The sequence below is a fragment of the Ranitomeya variabilis genome, chromosome 5 (assembly GCF_051348905.1).
Source record: "Ranitomeya variabilis isolate aRanVar5 chromosome 5, aRanVar5.hap1, whole genome shotgun sequence".
Lineage (NCBI taxonomy): Eukaryota > Metazoa > Chordata > Amphibia > Anura > Dendrobatidae > Ranitomeya > Ranitomeya variabilis.
In genome coordinates, this window is record NC_135236.1 from 678,986,939 (window position 1) to 679,007,625 (window position 20,687).

Genomic DNA, 20,687 nt, shown 5'->3' on the forward strand with positions numbered 1-20,687 from the left:
CACAGTACTGTACACCGAGGCCCCCATATACACAGTACTGTACACCGAGGCCCCCATATACACAGTACTGTACACCGAGGCCCCCATATACACAGTACTGTACACCGAGGCCCCCATATACACAGTACTGTACACCGAGGCCCCCATATACACAGTACTGTACACCGAGGCCCCCATATACACAGTACTGTACACCGAGGCCCCCATATACACAGTACTGTACACCGAGGCCCCCATATACACAGTACTGTACACCGAGGCCCCCATATACACAGTACTGTACACCGAGGACCCCATATACACAGTACTGTACACCGAGGACCCCATATACACAGTACTGTACACCGAGGCCCCCATATACACAGTACTGTACACCGAGGCCCCCATATACACAGTACTGTACACCGAGGCCCCCATATACACAGTACTGTACACCGAGGCCCCCATATACACAGTACTGTACACCGAGGCCCCCATATACACAGTACTGTACACCGAGGACCCCATATACACAGTACTGTACACCGAGGCCCCCATATACACAGTACTGTACACCGAGGCCCCCATATACACAGTACTGTACACCGAGGCCCCCATATACACAGTACTGTACACTGAGGACCCCATATACACAGTACTGTACACTGAGGACCCCATATACACAGTACTGTACACTGAGGACCCCATATACACAGTACTGTACACTGAGGACCCCATATACACAGTACTGTACACTGAGGACCCCATATACACAGTACTGTACACTGAGGACCCCAGACGCACATTATGTGTAAGGAGACCTATAAGTGATTTCTATGTGCAAAGCATTAACCGGATACACAGGGCGGGCAGCGGGGCGGAGGGGGCAGCGGAGGGGCGGGGGTCCGGCCCCCCAGTCACTGGATATTTGGGACTATGAAGGCACGGACGGCGGCTCCTCTCGTCCCGCAGATTGTGCAGGTTTAATGTGATGTCAGTTTGTCCCTTCTCCTCCGTCACTCACACGCCAACTTGCTGTCAAAACTAGAGAGCGCCACGGAGAAAGCCTGCAGGGCGCAGAGCGGGTAGCTGTAGTCCAGGGTGAAGAGGTCGTCCGCCACCCGGCCAAACTGCATGACGATGTACTCGGCTGGAAACAGAGAGAAGGGCGGGTCAGAGGAGGAGGAGAAGGGCGGGTCAGAGGAGGAGGAGGAGAAGGGCGGGTCAGAGGAGGAGAAGGGCGGGTCAGAGGAGGAGGAGGAGAAGGGCGGGTCAGAGGAGGAGGAGAAGGGCAGGTCAGAGGAGGAGAAGGGCGGGTCAGAGGAGGAGGAGAAGGGCGGGTCAGAGGAGGAGAAGGGCGGGTCAGAGGAGGAGGAGAAGGGCGGGTCAGAGGAGGAGAAGGGCGGGTCAGAGGAGGAGAAGGGCGGGTCAGAGGAGGAGAAGGGCGGGTCAGAGGAGGAGAAGGGCGGGTCAGAGGAGGAGAAGGGCGGGTCAGAGGAGGAGGAGGGCGGGTCAGAGGAGGAGGAGGGCGGGTCAGAGGAGGAGGAGGGCGGGTCAGAGGAGGAGGAGGAGGAGGAGAAGGGCAGGTCAGAGGAGGAGAAGGGCGGGTCAGAGGAGGAGGAGAAGGGCGGGTCAGAGGAGGGGGATGAGAAGGGCGGGTCAGAGGAGAAGGGCGGGTCAGAGGAGGAGAAGGGCGGGTCAGAGGAGGAGGATGAGGGCGGGTCAGAAGGAGGCCGGGTCAGAAGGAGGCCGGGTCAGAGGAGGAGGATGAGGAGGAGGGCGGGTCAGAGGGGGAAGGAGAAGAAGGGCGGGTCAGAGGAGGAGGAGGGCAGCTCAGAGGAGAAGGGCGGGTCAGAGGAGGAGAAGGGCGGGTCAGAGGAAGAGGAGGAAAAGGGCGGGTCAGAGGAAGAGGAGGAAAAGGGCGGGTCAGAGGAGGAGGAGAAGGGTGGGTCAGAGGAGGAGGAGGAGGCCGGATCAGAGGATGAGGAGAAGGGCGGGTCAGAGGAGGAAGATGAGAAGGGCGGGTCAGAGGAGGAGGAGAAGGGCGGGTCAGAGGAGGAGGAGAAGGGCGGGTCAGAGGAGGAGGAGAAGGGCGGGTCAGAGGAGGAGGGCGGGTCAGAGGAGAAGGGCGGGTCAGAGGAGAAGGGCGGGTCAGAGGAGAAGGGCGGGTCAGAGGAGAAGGGTGGGTCAGAGGAGGAAGAGAAGGTCGGGTCAGAGGAGCAGGATGAGAAGGGCGGGTCAGAGGAGGAGAAGGGCGGGTCAGAGGAGGAGAAGGGCGGGTCAGAGGAGGAGAAGGGCGGGTCAGAGGAGGAGAAGGGCGGGTCAGAGGAGGAGAAGGGCGGGTCAGAGGAGGAGAAGGGCGGGTCAGAGGAGGAGGAGAAGGGCAGGTCAGAGGAGGAGGAGAAGGGCAGGTCAGAGGAAGTTGACACAGGAGGGGGGAGGAGCAGGCAGCGCAGAGGAGGAAGATGACGGCAAGGAGGACGGAACAGAGGAAGAGAGGCGCAGAGAAGGAGGAGTAGGGCGGCGCAGAATAGGAGGAGTAGGAGTGCGGCACAGAAGAGGAGGTGGGCTGCAGATGAGAGGGGGCAGAGGAGAGGGGCTGCCCAGAGGGGGAGGATGGCCACAGACTCACGATCATTGTCGTGTACGATCTGGAAGTTCTTGACGGAGGCGTGCGTGACGCGGCCGTGGAAGTTCAGCACGTAGGACTGCGTGTCGTCGTTCCACACCGGGGCCTTGTTGTGCAGCTCGATGATGTTCTCCTGGCGTTTACTTTGCCACCGAGATAGAAGACTCTCTGAATCCTGAAACACCAGAGACCTCAGTGAGCGCAGACACAGCGCCATCTTGTCCGCGGAGCTCATTCACAGAGCTGTAATTCCATAACACAGCCCACGGGGGCGCCGTTCTGGCTGCCATATTGTCACGACAATTGTTCCTATAAAACCCTAAGAACTCACATTGTGCGGCTGGAAGGGGATGCGCTCGTGGTTGATGTTCATCCCCGGTATCAGGACGGACATCTTCCTCGGCCCCTTAAAGCCCAGGACGTTGGTCTCCTGTGGGAGGACAGTGGAGGTAAATACCGGACCTGAGGGGGGACGTCACCCCAGACCCTAGAACTCCACCTACGTAACAGACCGCCGCCAGCTCCTGCCGCACGCCGCTGCCCTCCGGTGACCCCCGCACCTTGGTCGGGTTCTCGCCATCATCGTACACCGTGAACTTGGTCCCCATTAGGTTGGATCTAATAGAATGAGGACAACAGAGGGTTAAACAACACCCGTGGAGCACGTCAGCAAGCAGCCGCCCTGCCCCCCACATACCGGAGTTTTCCCACAAAGTTGCCCCCTTCTCGCGACATGTCTGTGGGGTCGATGGAGATCAGGTAATTGGAGGTTTTGCTCTTTTTCCTCTTCCGACCAGCGAGAAGGAAAAGCTACAAGAGACAACGGTGGAGACAAGTCAGGAGTGATAACCGGGGGTCCCAGCACCCAGAGACCCCCATAGTCACGGCCGCCCCTCTTCTCTCACCTTGCGGTTGTCATCCTTCTCCTGGTGCATGTAGTACGTCGGGTACAGGCCGCGGTCCACCCCCTTCTTGTCGCGGCTGATCCGGCACCTTATGGTGACGCCACGAGGCGCTGGCCGTAAAGCGAACTCCTTCAGGTCTCCCACGTCCACCGCGTCTCCGGACGGCGCTGCTGGAGCGGTGTCTGCAGAGGCCGAGTCCTGTGTGACGCGCAGGAAGGGGTTAACATAGCAGGAAGAAGAGGGGCTGCAGCAGGAATGTAGGGTCCGGTACTCACCGCCTGGGACTTCTTACTGGACGCTGACCCCGGCCGAGTCCCCGGCGCCCCCTCGTCTGAAGACTCCTCATCAAACTTAAGACTGTCCGATATTCCTGGGAGAAGAAGATAAAGCAGTGAACCCCCAAGAGCAGAATTGTGAGCGCAGCTCTGGAGCAGGAACACTCACCCCTTTTCTTTAGCATTTTTTGGAGGTGCTGTTTGGACGCCTCGTTCTTTCTGGGGGTCTCGTCCTCCTCTTCGGAGCTACATTTGGTGGTGGGCTCGCTGGGGGCAGCAGGTTGGGTCTTCGCCTTGTTGACCTCGCTTCGGGTGTTGCCGCTACCGGATTGGGGATCGGCCTCAGATATTCGGAATGTGCCTTTCCATTCCTTTGGGGGGGCGGTGGGCTTGCTCTGGGGGGATCCGGGTCTCATGCTCGCTGTGCCGGAGTTCGGCCTGGAGTCGTCCGATGTGATCTCATCAGGGCAGGTTTCTCCCACGGACAGAATGTGGATCTTACACTCCAGCTCCTTGGTGGTGTGGAGCGCGGCGGGACCATCGATGCCTGCGATACAAACGTCATAAGATTAACAGAGCAGCCCCCGGTCACTCAGGTACAGGAACCCGAAAAGACACGGTGGTCCGCGCCGCAGGTGCCGGCTGTATGCAGCGGTAGCCACACACACGTCCCTGTACTATCCTGTGCTGCCACCTGCTGGACATTGCTGGTAATAACCAAGAAGTCACTTCCAACATGAAAGGGGTCTGGGAGTATTTGGGGTCCGCACTCACCATGTAAGACCACATCTGCAGGTTTAGATCGGGGGCTCCTGTGCTGCATCAGGGGCGCCTGCTCCTCGCTTCTCTTGCTTCTCCCTCTTAGTGATCGGGACTCCTGGTTTGGCAGCACCATGTGCGCCTCCTGACGCCGCCTCTTCTGCTTCATCTCCAGCAGGGCGCGCTGCAGAGTCAGGAGGGCAGAGTCAGGAGATCAGAGTCAGGAGGGCAGAGTCAGGGGGGCAGAGTCAGGGGGGCAGAGTCAGGGGGGCAGAGTCAGGAGAGCAGAGAAAGGGAGGCAGAGTCAGGAGAGCAGAGTCAGGAGAGCAGAGAAAGGGGAGCAGAGTCAGGAGAGTAGAGTCAGGAGAGCAGAGAAAGGGAGGCAGAGTCAGGAGAGCAGAGTCAGGAGGGCAGAGTCAGGAGAGCAGAGAAAGGGGAGCAGAGTCAGGAGAGTAGAGTCAGTAGAGCAGAGTCAGGAGAGCGGAGGAAGGAGAGCAGAGTCAGGAGGGCAGAGTCAGGAGGGCAGAGTCAGGAGAGCGGAGGAAGGAGAGAAGAGTCAGGAGGGCAGAGTCAGGAGAGCAGAGAAAGGGGAGCAGAGTCAGGAGGGCAGAGTCAGGAGAGCAGAGAAAGGGGAGCAGAGTCAGGAGATCAGAGTCAGGGGAGCAGTGGATGGAGAGCAGAGTCAGGAGAGCAGAGTCAGGAGAGCGGAGGAAGGATAGCAGAGTCAGGAGGGCAGAGTCAGGAGAGCAGAGAAAGGGGGGCAGAGAAAGGGGGGCAGAGTCAGGAGAGCAGAGAAAGGGGAGCAGAGAAAGGAGATCAGAGTCAGGGGAGCAGTGGATGGAGAGCAGAGTCAGGAGAGCAGAGTCAGGAGAGCAGTGGAACTGGACGGGGCCCAAAATACAAAACTTATAGATCATGTCACTGGTTACAACCGAAGACTGACGGCAGCAGAGAGAGGAGGAGACAGAGGAGTCAGTGCAGGGATCACATGGAGAAGTATCTCACCCCGCAGACCACCACCACAGTACCCGCACCCCACAATTCCTACATCTCTAAGTACCCACATCCCAACCATTCCCGCACCCCATGGTACCTGCATGAAAATCCTACACCAGAGTACCCACACCCAACCACTACCCATACACGCACCCAGCACCTAACTGTACCCGCAATACCAACAATACGAGGACCACACAACTGACACCCAACCATACCCGCACGCCACAACTAACCATACACGTACCCGACACTCAACCGTACTCACAGCCAACATCCAAACCCGCACCTCACGGTACCCGCACCCCACGGTACCCGCACCCCACGGTACCCGCTCCTCACAATCCTGGCACCACAACAATCCCCGCACCTGATTGTGCAACTTCAGCTGCCGGAGCCGGAGATTCTCATCATCCAGGATACTGGGAACAGAAAGTAATCGCTGGGTATTAGGGGGGATGCCGGGGGTCTGTATTAGGGGGGATGCTGGGGGTCTGTGTATTAGGGGAGGAGGATGGGGTCTGTGTATTAGGGGGGATGCTGGGGGTCTGTGTATTAGGGGAGGAGGATGGGGTCTGTGTATTAGGGGGGATGCCGGGGGTCTGTGTATTAGGGGAGGAGGATGGGGTCTGTGTATCAGGGGAGGAGGATGGGGGTCTGTGTATCAGGGGGAGGATGGGGTCTGTGTATTAGGGGGGAGGATGGGGTCTGTGTATTAGGGGGGAGGATGGGGTCTGTGTATTAGGGGGGATGCCGGAGGTCTGTGTATTAGGGGGGATGCTGGGGGTCTGTGTATTAGGGGAGGAGGATGGGGTCTGTGTATTAGGGGGGGATGCTGGGGGTCTGTGTATTAGGGGAGGAGGATGGGGTCTGTGTATTAGGGGAGGAGGATGGGGTCTGTGTATTAGGGGGGATGCTGGGGGTCTGTGTATTAGGGGAGGAGGATGGGGTCTGTGTATTAGGGGGGAGGATGGGGTCTGTGTATTAGGGGGGATGCCGGGGGTCTGTGTATTAGGGGGGATGCCGGGGGTCTGTGTATTAGGGGGGATGCTGGGGGTCTGTGTATTAGGGGAGGAGGATGGGGTCTGTGTATTAGGGGGGGATGCTGGGGGTCTGTATTAGGGGAGGAGGATGGGGGTCTGTGTATTAGGGGAGGAGGATGGGGTCTGTGTATTAGGGGGGATGCTGGGGGTCTGTGTATTAGGGGAGGAGGATGGGGTCTGTGTATTAGGGGGGAGGATGGGGTCTGTGTATTAGGGGGGATGCCGGGGGTCTGTGTATTAGGGGGGATGCCGGGGGTCTGTGTATTAGGGGGGATGCTGGGGGTCTGTGTATTAGGGGAGGAGGATGGGGTCTGTGTATTAGGGGGGATGCTGGGGGTCTGTGTATTAGGGGAGGAGGATGGGGTCTGTGTATTAGGGGAGGAGGATGGGGTCTGTGTATCAGGGGAGGAGGATGGGGTCTGTGTATTAGGGGAGGAGGATGGGGTCTGTGTATCAGGGGAGGAGGATGGGGTCTGTGTATTAGGGGGGAGGATGGGGTCTGTGTATTAGGGGGGATGCCGGGGGTCTGTGTATTAGGGGAGGAGGATGGGGGTCTGTGTATTAGGGGAGGAGGATGGGGGTCTGTGTATTAGGGGAGGAGGATGGGGTCTGTGTATTAGGGGGGAGGATGGGGTCTATGTATTAGGGGGGATGCTGGGGGTCTGTGTATTAGGGGGGATGCCGGGGGTCTGTGTATTAGGGGAGGAGGATGGGGTCTGTGTATTAGGGGGGATGCCGGGGGTCTGTGTATTAGGGGAGGAGGATGGGGTCTGTGTATTAGGGGGGAGGATGGGGGTCTGTATTAGGGGGGATGCTGGAGGTCGGTGTGCTCGGGGGATGCTGGGGGTCTCTGTATAAGGGGGATGCTGGGGGTCTGTGTATTAGGGGAGGAGGATGGGGTCTGTGTATTAGGGGGGATGATGGGGGGTCTCTGTATTGGGGGGGGATGCTGGGGGTCGGTGTATTAGGGGGGATGCTGGGGGTCTCTGTATTGGGGGGGATGCTGGGGGTCGGTGTATTAGGGGGGATGATGGGGGGTCTCTGTATTGGGGGGGGATGCTGGGGGTCGGTGTATTAGGGGGGATGATGGTGGTCTGTGTATTAGGGGGGATGCTGGGGGTCTCTGTATTAGGGGGGATGCTGGGGGTCTCTGTATTAGGGGGATGCCGGGGTTTCCCTTGTACCTGGCTCCGGTTCCCCACTCCGTGCTGGAGTCCATTTCGCAGCTTCTTTCCCCGTTAGATCCGGACTTCTGTCCCTTAGCAACCAGTGTCTGCTCCTGACAACCGCACCCGGCAGTGTCCCGCCCGCCCATTGGTCAGCGGTCTCTTCTCATTGGTTGGTAGAATGTGTGAGCGTGCTGGGGGCGGGGCCAGAACTGTGGAATGAGGGGCGGAGCTAAAGAAACTGAGGGGAGAAAACTTTATGTGTAATTAACAGACCCCGAAACGTGACAAGTGAAGATGGAGAGACCCCCGGTATACAGAGACCCCCCATATATAGAGACCCCCGATATATACAGAGACCCCCATATATAGAGACCCCCGATATATACAGAGACCCCCATACATAGAGACCCCTGATATACAGAGACCCCCATACATAGAGACCCCTGATATATAGAGACCCCCATACAGTGGGGAAAATCCCCTGCAGATTTTGCAGTTTCCCCTACAGAGAATGGAGGGTCTGTAATCATTATCGTAGGGACACTTCACCTGTGAGTGAGACAGAATCTAAAAATAAAATCCAGAACATCACATTATATGATTTTTACATAATTAATTTGCATTCTATTGCAGGAAATAAGTATTTGATCACCGACCAACGAGAATTCTGCTCTCACAGACCTGTTAGTTTTCTGTAAGGGTATGTCTCCACGTTCAGGAAACGCTGCTTGTTTGACGCTGCGCAGAGCTGCAGCGTCAAACACGCAGCGTCCAGATGTTCCAGCATAGTGGAGAGATTTTATGAAATCCCGTCTCCACTATGCGTGGAAACCCGCACGCGGCGGCCCTGCGACTCCGGACATGCTGCGCGTCTTTTCAGAACGCAGCATGTCCGTACCAAGGAATTCCCTCCTGGCCAGCAGAGGGCTTACCTCTATGCCATGAAATATATAAACCTATAAGCGATATGCTGGGTTACAAGGTGGAAATAACACTAATGAATAGCAAAAAAGACCTGAACTCACTACTGCCGGGAAAACGCCCAAAAATAACGATCAAAATAGATGCTGAATTAACAAACTGAGCATAAAAGAATCATGCCCAGAGAAAGACAATAATAATGATGTCAATTACCGCTGAAGAGCATTTCCAAAAAGCTAAGATAAGTGCTGCAATGGCAAATGAATCCAAGGAATAGCTCCAGCAATCAAGTGCCATTAAAGCCTATGCAAATTCAGGATAGGGCAAGTGTAACCGGCGCCTAACCACCATTCCTAGGCATAGTGTGCATATACTGGACGGATAGCCAATATTTTACCTTGGGACATGGCGGGCACCGGGCTCCGGCGTGGTGTAGTGCAGACAGGAGAGGGCCTCGACGTACGTTTCGCCGAGCAGGCTTCGTCAGGAGGCGTGGCTAAGTGTTGGAAGGGTTGAACAATATATATGAGTAGGTATGAATGTAATGGCCAATCGGCGCACATCCATCATGATGCGGGAACGCCCGGCCACCGGATGCAGCGGCGCACCACGGGGTATGGGCGGGAGGACTGTACGTCATCACCGCCCATCTCCGCGGCAACGCCGCAAACATCCGGCAGGCCGGGCGCACCACAGCGCATGCGTGGAGTGCGCACAAGCCTGAAAATGGATAATGGTAGGTAGAAATGGGACCCATGCGCAGAATAAATGGCATGTGCCCGTGGTGGTGAGGAAATCCCCGAACGGTGCGTGCGCGTGCGCGGCACGGAGCTTCGGGCGGACGTCATATCCGCCCGTCTCCCCGGCAACGCCGCAAACACCCAACTCGAACGGGCAGACACCTACACCCACACAGGGCAACCACCGAAGGGACGGCCGCCGCGATGGAGGAATAGAACTGCACTGGCCAATGGTGTCAAATCATGGGATGCTGCGGGACGGACCAACATATTATTCCCAAATAGGGGACTATTCAATAAGGTGCATTAAAAGGTAATTAGAATGCTATGGATTCAGTGGGAAACAAAGTAAAAACAGCTGAATCTATTGGAACAGCATATGACAAAACAGGGAGCATACAAAAGTATACTTGTGCACCTAAAATGCAATTAGTAGCCGCCCATATATGAATTTACAGCTACCCAAGACACATATGGTAAATTAGGACAGTATATAACAAAAAAAGGGGAAGGCATACAAAGGTGTGAATATACACCCAAATACTATAATTGATGGCCGCCCAAATGAGGTCACAGCTGCCCAAAAAGAATATTTGAATTTTTTCCCCCCCAAATATATATATGAACAACAGTCCATACTAAATAAGGGTACGTGTCATAAATTAAGCATATGTGCACAACAATCTGGGAACGTACGCAAAACTGTTAGTGTTAAATTGGGTAAAGTGTTACTATAAAGAATAAATAGCACATATGACATAGCGAGTACAAAGATGTCGAAGAATAGACAGACCATCCCACAGAAAGTAAATAAGGTTATAAACTAGAAACACTCCACAAGGGGATGTTGATAGGCAGTAGTCCAATAAATAATGACATCTTCACAGATCCAATAGACGCGGCAGTAGTCCATATAGTGGAGTCCATCACGGGATCCCAAAAGCGAAAATGTGGCATAGAAGAAGAGGTAATTGAAAAAACCTAGTGAAGAATAAAAACAATTACTAAATAGGTAAAAGAGATGCTATGCACAGATGGCTAGACCACCAGGATCATAAATTACATAACAACCCAACACGAAAAAATTAAAATAAAAACAAGCTGGATTCATAGAAAAGACCTGAAACTGATGGCCTCATTGAGACCTGTGGGTGAAAGTGTATTCAAATTAACCATCCAACGTGTCTCTTTTTGGAGGAGTTTTTTCTTCAAGTTACCACCGCGGATCCCCATATAGACGTGGTCAATACCGCGGAAACTCAGACCCTTAGGGTTGCTATTATGGGCATCAAAGAAATGTCTCGGGATGGATTTTAGTTGGAGCGGCTCAGAACATGTAGCAGAACTTTTAATGTCCCTGATATGCTCCTGCACGCGAACCTTAAATGCCCTCGTCGTCATGCCAATATAAATGCGATCGCAGGGGCATTTAGCGTAGTAGACGATCGCCTCTGTGTTACAAGTAATGTGATGCACGATCTTGTACGTAGTGTCGCCAGAGGAGTTGGTGAATTCTTTAGTTCTCAAAATGTATTTACAGGCAGAACAACTGCCACACGGGAAACAGCCCCAGGGGGGACCCTTGGAACTGACACCAAATTGCCCAAAAGGGGTGCTCCTGGGAGGGACATAGTGGCTCCTACAAAGGGTATCGCGTAACGTGCGTGATCTTCGCCACGTAATTAATGGATATGGAGTTAGTTGTCCTGATAAATCCCTATCCGTCAGGAGGACCGACCAATGTTTCCTAAAAATTTCACTGATTTTTGACCAGTTCGAATTAAATTGGGTAATGAACCGTGGTGCTGAGGCGTTATTATCCAACGACCTCCTGGATTGTCCAACCAAGAGCGAGGATCTATCTGAATGGAGGGCACGCGAATACCCTCGCTGGATATCACTTCGTCTGTAACCCCTGTCCCTGAACCGACGTGTCAGTTCCCCCGCCTGTCTAACAAAGGCACCCTCACTGGAGCAGATTCTGCGGGCACGCAGGAACTGACCAATGGGTATGGAACTTTTAAGTTTGGGCGGGTGGGATGAGGAAAAATGCAGGAGAGCATTGGTGGCCGTGCTCTTGCGGAAGACATCAGTGGCTACTGAACCATCAGATTGCCTGGAAATCGCCAAATCCAAAAAATCAATGGATGTTTGGCTATACCTCCAGGTCAGCCTGATATTGAAGGCATTGGTATTAAGATGGCTCAGAAAAGTGTCCAACTGCGACGAGGAGCCCTGCCAAATGAAAAAAATATCGTCGATATACCGTAGCCACGAGATGACGGAACTGTGACCGGGTGTGTCAAGGACCACATCCCTCTCCCACAGCCCCAGGAACAGATTAGCATACGAGGGCGCACAAGACGCCCCCATAGCAGTGCCCTGGAGCCGTAGGAAGGGGCGGTCCTTAAACACAAAAAAATTATGAGTCAAAATGAACTCCAGAAGTTCCAAAATAAAATTAATAAGTTCCGGTCCGAGATTAGTCATATCCAAAAAGAATTTAGCAGCCCGCATCCCGTGGCCATGGCCTATCGACGTATACAGGGACTCCACGTCGCAGGTGACCAGCCACATGTCGTCCTCAAGAGCAAGGCCATCCAGCCTCCTCAGCACATCGGTAGTGTCCTTCACAAATGAAGGAAGAGTCTCCACACATTTCTTCAAATAAAAATCAATGAATTGGCATGAAGGCTCACAAAGACCCCCCATGCCCGAGACAATGGGTCTACCTGGTGGGCATGAGGGGTCCTTGTGAACCTTGGGCAACAAATAAAAAGTGGGAACAACGGGAAATTCGGGGAAGAGGGCATCACTCATCTTATGAGTTATGGCTGAACATTCCACACCCGCATCAAGAAGAAATTTGAGACTCTGTTGGAAACCTGATAAAGGTATATGCTCGAGTTTTTTATAGTGATCAGGTCTCAATAGCTGACGGAAAGCCTCGGCCTCATAAAGTGTAACCGGCCAGATCACAACATTGCCGCCCTTGTCTGCCTGCTTGATCACGACATCCTTCATGTCACTTAGCTCCTTGACAGCCCTTCTCAGAAGGGGGGATAAATTGTCATGACTCAGATCAGTACTCAATTGATCAAATTCTTTCCCCACCAGTTTAACAAAGATTTCTACTGGGGGGCAGGCAGACAAGGGCGGAAAGGTCAAGGACCGCCGATAGAGATGTGTAGGGGCGGAAGGGGAGGCAGTACAGTCATTCTCCGCCTCTAAAGCCTCCAGGTCACTCAGGACCTGAAGGTCGGTAGGAGACAGTGGAGGATCTAACTTGGAGGCAAAATGTTTTTTGAAAATTAGCTTTCTCGCAAAAAGTTGTAAGTCTTTAATCAGGGTAAACCTATCGGAGCCCTCCACCGGTGAAAAGGACAGGCCCCTGGATAGCACCTCTAGTTGTGATGTACTCAAGACGTGCTGTGATAAGTTAATTACCTTTAAAACCTCCTGGCCTTCTTGTCTCTCATATTGTAATGATGTTTTTTCTTTTTGATAGTAGGAGTGGGTGTTTGCAGAGGACGGGATACTTCCCCCAGACCGCCATCTTTGTCTAAAAAAGAGTCTCCACATGCTCCCCCAGAGGCGGTGGATACGCTAGAGATAGAATATGACCTGGGATGTTTTTTAGGGAATTTCTGATGCCACCGAAACACACGGTTATTTTGGTAATCTTCCAAATCCCGTAAATATTTCTTCGTTTTAATGCTCTGTATTTCCACCTCCCACTTAGAAAGTTCCTCCTCGAGGGTCAAATCAAATTTTTTACAATCCTCGTTGGAAATCGCCCCCTGAATCTGCTCCCGTGTGGTCTCAATTTCCTTCTCAAGGCTTTCAAGAGACCTCTTGTCGGCTCCCACCAAAAGTTCCAAGAGAGTCCTTGAACACTTGGTGAGGGTTTCCTCCCACCTGGCCGTGAAGGTGGAATCCTCCACGCCCAAGGTAGGAAAAATTTGAACACGTAAACCTCGGGGGACAATGTCTTTCTGCAAATAGTGCTCTAAAGCCGCCTTGTTCCACCACACTTTAGTTCTCTTTTTCAAGAGATCTCTAATTTTCAGTTTCAGGTCTTTAATATCATGTGTATCCTTATCGATTGGCCGTTTCTCACCGAACACCGTCCCGAGTTGTGTAACCCAGGATTTGTCACGCTTCTTATAATCCATAAAACCTGTAAGGGAATCTGTAGATACAGAATAATTAAACCAAACACCTAAACCAAGGAATTCCCTCCTGGCCAGCAGAGGGCTTACCTCTATGCCATGAAATATATAAACCTATAAACGATATGCTGGGTTACAAGGTGGAAATAACACTAATGAATAGCAAAAAAGCAACCAAGCAAAAAGAGGTACAAAAACTGAAATAAATTTTTATTTAAGTAACAAATACACAAATAATTAAACATAGACAAAAACAGTGGAAGGGGAGAGGAAGCATGCCAATGAATACCCACAGCCAGCAAGATGTTATAGGTGGCTGGGAAAGGACACAACAAATCCAGATGACCTGAACTCACTACTGCCGGGAAAACGCCCAAAAATAACGATCAAAACGATTCAGGGGGCGATTTCCAACGAGGATTGTAAAAAATTTGATTTGACCCTCGAGGAGGAACTTTCTAAGTGGGAGGTGGAAATACAGAGCATTAAAACGAAGAAATATTTACGGGATTTGGAAGATTACCAAAATAACCGTGTGTTTCGGTGGCATCAGAAATTCCCTAAAAAACATCCCAGGTCATATTCTATCTCTAGCGTATCCACCGCCTCTGGGGGAGCATGTGGAGACTCTTTTTTAGACAAAGATGGCGGTCTGGGGGAAGTATCCCGTCCTCTGCAAACACCCACTCCTACTATCAAAAAGAAAAAACATCATTACAATATGAGAGACAAGAAGGCCAGGAGGTTTTAAAGGTAATTAACTTATCACAGCACGTCTTGAGTACATCACAACTAGAGGTGCTATCCAGGGGCCTGTCCTTTTCACCGGTGGAGGGCTCCGATAGGTTTACCCTGATTAAAGACTTACAACTTTTTGCGAGAAAGCTAATTTTCAAAAAACATTTTGCCTCCAAGTTAGATCCTTCACTGTCTCCTACCGACCTTCAGGTCCTGAGTGACCTGGAGGCTTTAGAGGCGGAGAATGACTGTACTGCCTCCCCTTCCGCCCCTACACATCTCTATCGGCGGTCCTTGACCTTTCCGCCCTTGTCTGCCTGCCCCCCAGTAGAAATCTTTGTTAAACTGGTGGGGAAAGAATTTGATCAATTGAGTACTGATCTGAGTCATGACAATTTATCCCCCCTTCTGAGAAGGGCTGTCAAGGAGCTAAGTGACATGAAGGATGTCGTGATCAAGCAGGCAGACAAGGGCGGCAATGTTGTGATCTGGCCGGTTACACTTTATGAGGCCGAGGCTTTCCGTCAGCTATTGAGACCTGATCACTATAAAAAACTCGAGCATATACCTTTATCAGGTTTCCAACAGAGTCTCAAATTTCTTCTTGATGCGGGTGTGGAATGTTCAGCCATAACTCATAAGATGAGTGATGCCCTCTTCCCCGAATTTCCCGTTGTTCCCACTTTTTATTTGTTGCCCAAGGTTCACAAGGACCCCTCATGCCCACCAGGTAGACCCATTGTCTCGGGCATGGGGGGTCTTTGTGAGCCTTCATGCCAATTCATTGATTTTTATTTGAAGAAATGTGTGGAGACTCTTCCTTCATTTGTGAAGGACACTACCGATGTGCTGAGGAGGCTGGATGGCCTTGCTCTTGAGGACGACATGTGGCTGGTCACCTGCGACGTGGAGTCCCTGTATACGTCGATAGGCCATGGCCACGGGATGCGGGCTGCTAAATTCTTTTTGGATATGACTAATCTCGGACCGGAACTTATTAATTTTATTTTGGAACTTCTGGAGTTCATTTTGACTCATAATTTTTTTGTGTTTAAGGACCGCCCCTTCCTACAGCTCCAGGGCACTGCTATGGGGGCGTCTTGTGCGCCCTCGTATGCTAATCTGTTCCTGGGGCTGTGGGAGAGGGATGTGGTCCTTGACACACCCGGTCACAGTTCCGTCATCTCGTGGCTACGGTATATCGACGATATTTTTTTCATTTGGCAGGGCTCCTCGTCGCAGTTGGACACTTTTCTGAGCCATCTTAATACCAATGCCTTCAATATCAGGCTGACCTGGAGGTATAGCCAAACATCCATTGATTTTTTGGATTTGGCGATTTCCAGGCAATCTGATGGTTCAGTAGCCACTGATGTCTTCCGCAAGAGCACGGCCACCAATGCTCTCCTGCATTTTTCCTCATCCCACTCGCCCAAACTTAAAAGTTCCATACCCATTGGTCAGTTCCTGCGTGCCCGCAGAATCTGCTCCAGTGAGGGTGCCTTTGTTAGACAGGCGGGGGAACTGACACGTCGGTTCAGGGACAGGGGTTACAGACGAAGTGATATCCAGCGAGGGTATTCGCGTGCCCTCCATTCAGATAGATCCTCGCTCTTGGTTGGACAATCCAGGAGGTCGTTGGATAATAACGCCTCAGCACCACGGTTCATTACCCAATTTAATTCGAACTGGTCAAAAATCAGTGAAATTTTTAGGAAACATTGGTCGGTCCTCCTGACGGATAGGGATTTATCAGGACAACTAACTCCATATCCATTAATTACGTGGCGAAGATCACGCACGTTACGCGATACCCTTTGTAGGAGCCACTATGTCCCTCCCAGGAGCACCCCTTTTGGGCAATTTGGTGTCAGTTCCAAGGGTCCCCCCTGGGGCTGTTTCCCGTGTGGCAGTTGTTCTGCCTGTAAATACATTTTGAGAACTAAAGAATTCACCAACTCCTCTGGCGACACTACGTACAAGATCGTGCATCACATTACTTGTAACACAGAGGCGATCGTCTACTACGCTAAATGCCCCTGCGATCGCATTTATATTGGCATGACGACGAGGGCATTTAAGGTTCGCGTGCAGGAGCATATCAGGGACATTAAAAGTTCTGCTACATGTTCTGAGCCGCTCCAACTAAAATCCATCCCGAGACATTTCTTTGATGCCCATAATAGCAACCCTAAGGGTCTGAGTTTCCGCGGTATTGACCACGTCTATATGGGGATCCGCGGTGGTAACTTGAAGAAAAAACTCCTCCAAAAAGAGACACGTTGGATGGTTAATTTGAATACACTTTCACCCACAGGTCTCAATGAGGCCATCAGTTTCAGGTCTTTTCTATGAATCCAGCTTGTTTTTATTTTAATTTTTTCGTGTTGGGTTGTTATGTAATTTATGATCCTGGTGGTCTAGCCATCTGTGCATAGCATCTCTTTTACCTATTTAGTAATTGTTTTTATTCTTCACTAGGTTTTTTCAATTACCTCTTCTTCTATGCCACATTTTCGCTTTTGGGATCCCGTGATGGACTCCACTATATGGACTACTGCCGCGTCTATTGGATCTGTGAAGATGTCATTATTTATTGGACTACTGCCTATCAACATCCCCTTGTGGAGTGTTTCTAGTTTATAACCTTATTTACTTTCTGTGGGATGGTCTGTCTATTCTTCGACATCTTTGTACTCGCTATGTCATATGTGCTATTTATTCTTTATAGTAACACTTTACCCAATTTAACACTAACAGTTTTGCGTACGTTCCCAGATTGTTGTGCACATATGCTTAATTTATGACACGTACCCTTATTTAGTATGGACTGTTGTTCATATATATATTTGGGGGGGAAAAAATTCAAATATTCTTTTTGGGCAGCTGTGACCTCATTTGGGCGGCCATCAATTATAGTATTTGGGTGTATATTCACACCTTTGTATGCCTTCCCCTTTTTTTGTTATATACTGTCCTAATTTACCATATGTGTCTTGGGTAGCTGTAAATTCATATATGGGCGGCTACTAATTGCATTTTAGGTGCACAAGTATACTTTTGTATGCTCCCTGTTTTGTCATATGCTGTTCCAATAGATTCAGCTGTTTTTACTTTGTTTCCCACTGAATCCATAGCATTCTAATTACCTTTTAATGCACCTTATTGAATAGTCCCCTATTTGGGAATAATATGTTGGTCCGTCCCGCAGCATCCCATGATTTGACACCATTGGCCAGTGCAGTTCTATTCCTCCATCGCGGCGGCCGTCCCTTCGGTGGTTGCCCTGTGTGGGTGTAGGTGTCTGCCCGTTCGAGTTGGGTGTTTGCGGCGTTGCCGGGGAGACGGGCGGATATGACGTCCGCCCGAAGCTCCGTGCCGCGCACGCGCACGCACCGTTCGGGGATTTCCTCACCACCACGGGCACATGCCATTTATTCTGCGCATGGGTCCCATTTCTACCTACCATTATCCATTTTCAGGCTTGTGCGCACTCCACGCATGCGCTGTGGTGCGCCCGGCCTGCCGGATGTTTGCGGCGTTGCCGCGGAGATGGGCGGTGATGACGTACAGTCCTCCCGCCCATACCCCGTGGTGCGCCGCTGCATCCGGTGGCCGGGCGTTCCCGCATCATGATGGATGTGCGCCGATTGGCCATTACATTCATACCTACTCATATATATTGTTCAACCCTTCCAACACTTAGCCACGCCTCCTGACGAAGCCTGCTCGGCGAAACGTACGTCGAGGCCCTCTCCTGTCTGCACTACACCACGCCGGAGCCCGGTGCCCGCCATGTCCCAAGGTAAAATATTGGCTATCCGTCCAGTATATGCACACTATGCCTAGGAATGGTGGTTAGGCGCCGGTTACACTTGCCCTATCCTGAATTTGCATAGGCTTTAATGGCACTTGATTGCTGGAGCTATTCCTTGGATTCATTTGCCATTGCAGCACTTATCTTAGCTTTTTGGAAATGCTCTTCAGCGGTAATTGACATCATTATTATTGTCTTTCTCTGGGCATGATTCTTTTATGCTCAGTTTGTTAATTCAGCATCTATTTTGATCGTTATTTTTGGGCGTTTTCCCGGCAGTAGTGAGTTCAGGTCATCTGGATTTGTTGTGTCCTTTCCCAGCCACCTATAACATCTTGCTGGCTGTGGGTATTCATTGGCACGCTTCCTCTCCCCTTCCACTGTTTTTGTCTATGTTTAATTATTTGTGTATTTGTTACTTAAATAAAAATTTATTTCAGTTTTTGTACCTCTTTTTGCTTGGTTGCTTTTTTGCTATTCATTAGTGTTATTTCCACCTTGTAACCCAGCATATCGTTTATAGGTTTATATATGTCCGTACACCTTGCGGGGACGCAGCGTCCCCGCAAGGCATATCACAGGGCCCTATGGCGAGGGGTGCGATGATCCCGGATGTGTACTGTACACATCCGGCACCATCGCGTCCCATTAAGGGGGCGGGGCTTAGCGCCGAGCGGCTTCGCCGCTGCGGCGATCCCGCCGGCAAACCGTACCGTGGAGCCATACCCTTAGGGTATGTGTCCACGTTCAGGATTGCATCAGGATTTTACATCAGTATTTGTAGCCAAAACCAGGAGTGGCACAATTAGAGGAAAAGTATAATAGGAACATATACACCACTTCTGTATTTATCACCCACTCCTGGTTTTGGCTACAAATACTGATGTAAAATACCGACCAAATCCTGATGCAATCCTGAACGTGGAGACATACCCTAAGGCTTCTTTCACACTAGCGTCGGGCCGAGGTTCCCGACGCTAGCGTGGTCTCCACCGCACAACGGGGGCAGCGGATGCAATTTTCCAGCGCATCCGCTGCCCCATTGTGAGGTGCGGGGAAGTGCGGGGAGGTGGGGGCAGAGTTCCGGCCGCACATGCGCAGTCGGAAAAAGCGGACCGTCGTGAGCAAGAAACGTTACATGTAGCTTTTTTTGGTCCCGACGGTCCGCCACAACACGGCGCAACCGTCGCACGACAGTTGCGACGTGTGTCAATCCGTCGCAATACGTCGCTTAATGTTAATCAATGCAGAAAAAACGCATCCTGCAAGCACTTTTGCAGGATGCATTTTTTCGGCAAAACGACGCATTGTGGCGGATTGCAGTTAACGCTAGTGTGAAAGTAGCCTAAGAAGCCTCCTACTCTGCACTCATTACCTGCATTAATTGCTCCTCCTTGACCTCGTTACCTGTATAAAGGACACCTGTCCACACACTCAATCACTCTCCACCCTCTCCACCATGGCCAACACCAAAGAGCTGTCTGAGGACACCAGGGACACAATTGTAGACCTGTACAAGGCTGCGATGGGCTACAGGACAATTGGCAGCAGCTTGGTGAGAAGACAACAACTGTTGGCACAATTATCAGAAAATGGAAGAAGCACAAGATGACTGTCAGTCTTCCTCAGTCTGGGGCTCCATGCAGGGTCTCGCCTCATGAGATAAGGATGATTCTCAGAAAGGTCAGGAATGAGCCCAGAACTACACGGGAGGACCTGGTCAGTGACCTGAAGAGAGCTGGGACCACAGTCTCACACATTACCGTTAGTAACACATTACGCCATCATGGATTACAACCCTGCAGGGCACACAAGGTCCCCCGCTCACTCCTGCACATGTTCAGGCCCATCTGAAGTTCACCAACGACCTTTGGATGATCCAGAGGAGACATGGGAGGTCATGTGGTCAGAGGAGACCAAAATAGAACTTTTTGGTATCAACTCTACTTGCCGTGTTTGGAGGAAGAAAGATAAGTACAACCCCAAGAACACCATCCCAAGCATGAAGAATGGTGGGGGAAACATCATGCTTTGTGGGTGCTTTTCTCCAGAGTGAGAGGATAACTGCATCGTATTGCAGGGAGATTGGATGGAGTCATGTATCGGGAGATTTTGGCCAACAACCTCCTTCCCTCAGTAAGAGCTTTGAAGATGGGTCGTGGCTGGGTCTTCTAGCATGGTTGACCCGAAACAGCCAGGGCAAGTAAGGAGAGGCTTCGTAAGAAGAATTTCGAGGTCCTGGAGTGTCCTAGCCAGTCTCCAGACCTGAACGCAAAAGACAATCTAAGGCCGGGGTCACACTTGCGAGTGCAAAGCGACAAACTCGATCGAGTCTCTCGCTTCTATACTCAGAACCAGATCATTCAGCTGCATAGAACTACATGCAACCGCCTGCTCCAGTCCCGAGTAGAAGCGCGAGTTTATCGCACTGCACTCGCAAGTGTGACCCCGGCCTTAGGGGGGAGCTGAAAGTGAGCTGTCCAGTGACGGTCCCGAAACCTGAAAGATCTGGAGAAGATCTGTATGGAGGAGGGGGCCAATATC

General features: G+C 51.6%; 1 protein-coding gene across 2 annotated transcripts; it reads right to left on the bottom strand.

The window, feature by feature from the left end:
* Window positions 1-935: 935 nt before the first annotated feature.
* On the bottom strand, window positions 936-7,935 carry LOC143777046 (tubby-related protein 3-like). 2 transcript variants are annotated; one of them, XM_077266964.1, is made up of 12 exons: window positions 7,771-7,935; window positions 5,914-5,965; window positions 4,563-4,731; window positions 4,174-4,335; window positions 3,958-4,125; window positions 3,789-3,883; window positions 3,514-3,711; window positions 3,306-3,418; window positions 3,112-3,226; window positions 2,940-3,038; window positions 2,612-2,783; window positions 936-1,129 (listed from the first exon to the last, which is right to left on the bottom strand). In XM_077266964.1, exons 1-12 carry the CDS (start codon window positions 7,899-7,901, stop codon window positions 996-998), a joined length of 1,608 nt encoding a protein of 535 aa, XP_077123079.1. In that variant the 5' UTR covers window positions 7,902-7,935; the 3' UTR covers window positions 936-995. The 2 variants fall into 2 exon arrangements, with proteins under 2 accessions (XP_077123079.1, XP_077123078.1); XM_077266963.1 differs by having other exon boundaries at window positions 3,958-4,335.
* Between the last annotated feature and the right edge of the window lie 12,752 nt (window positions 7,936-20,687).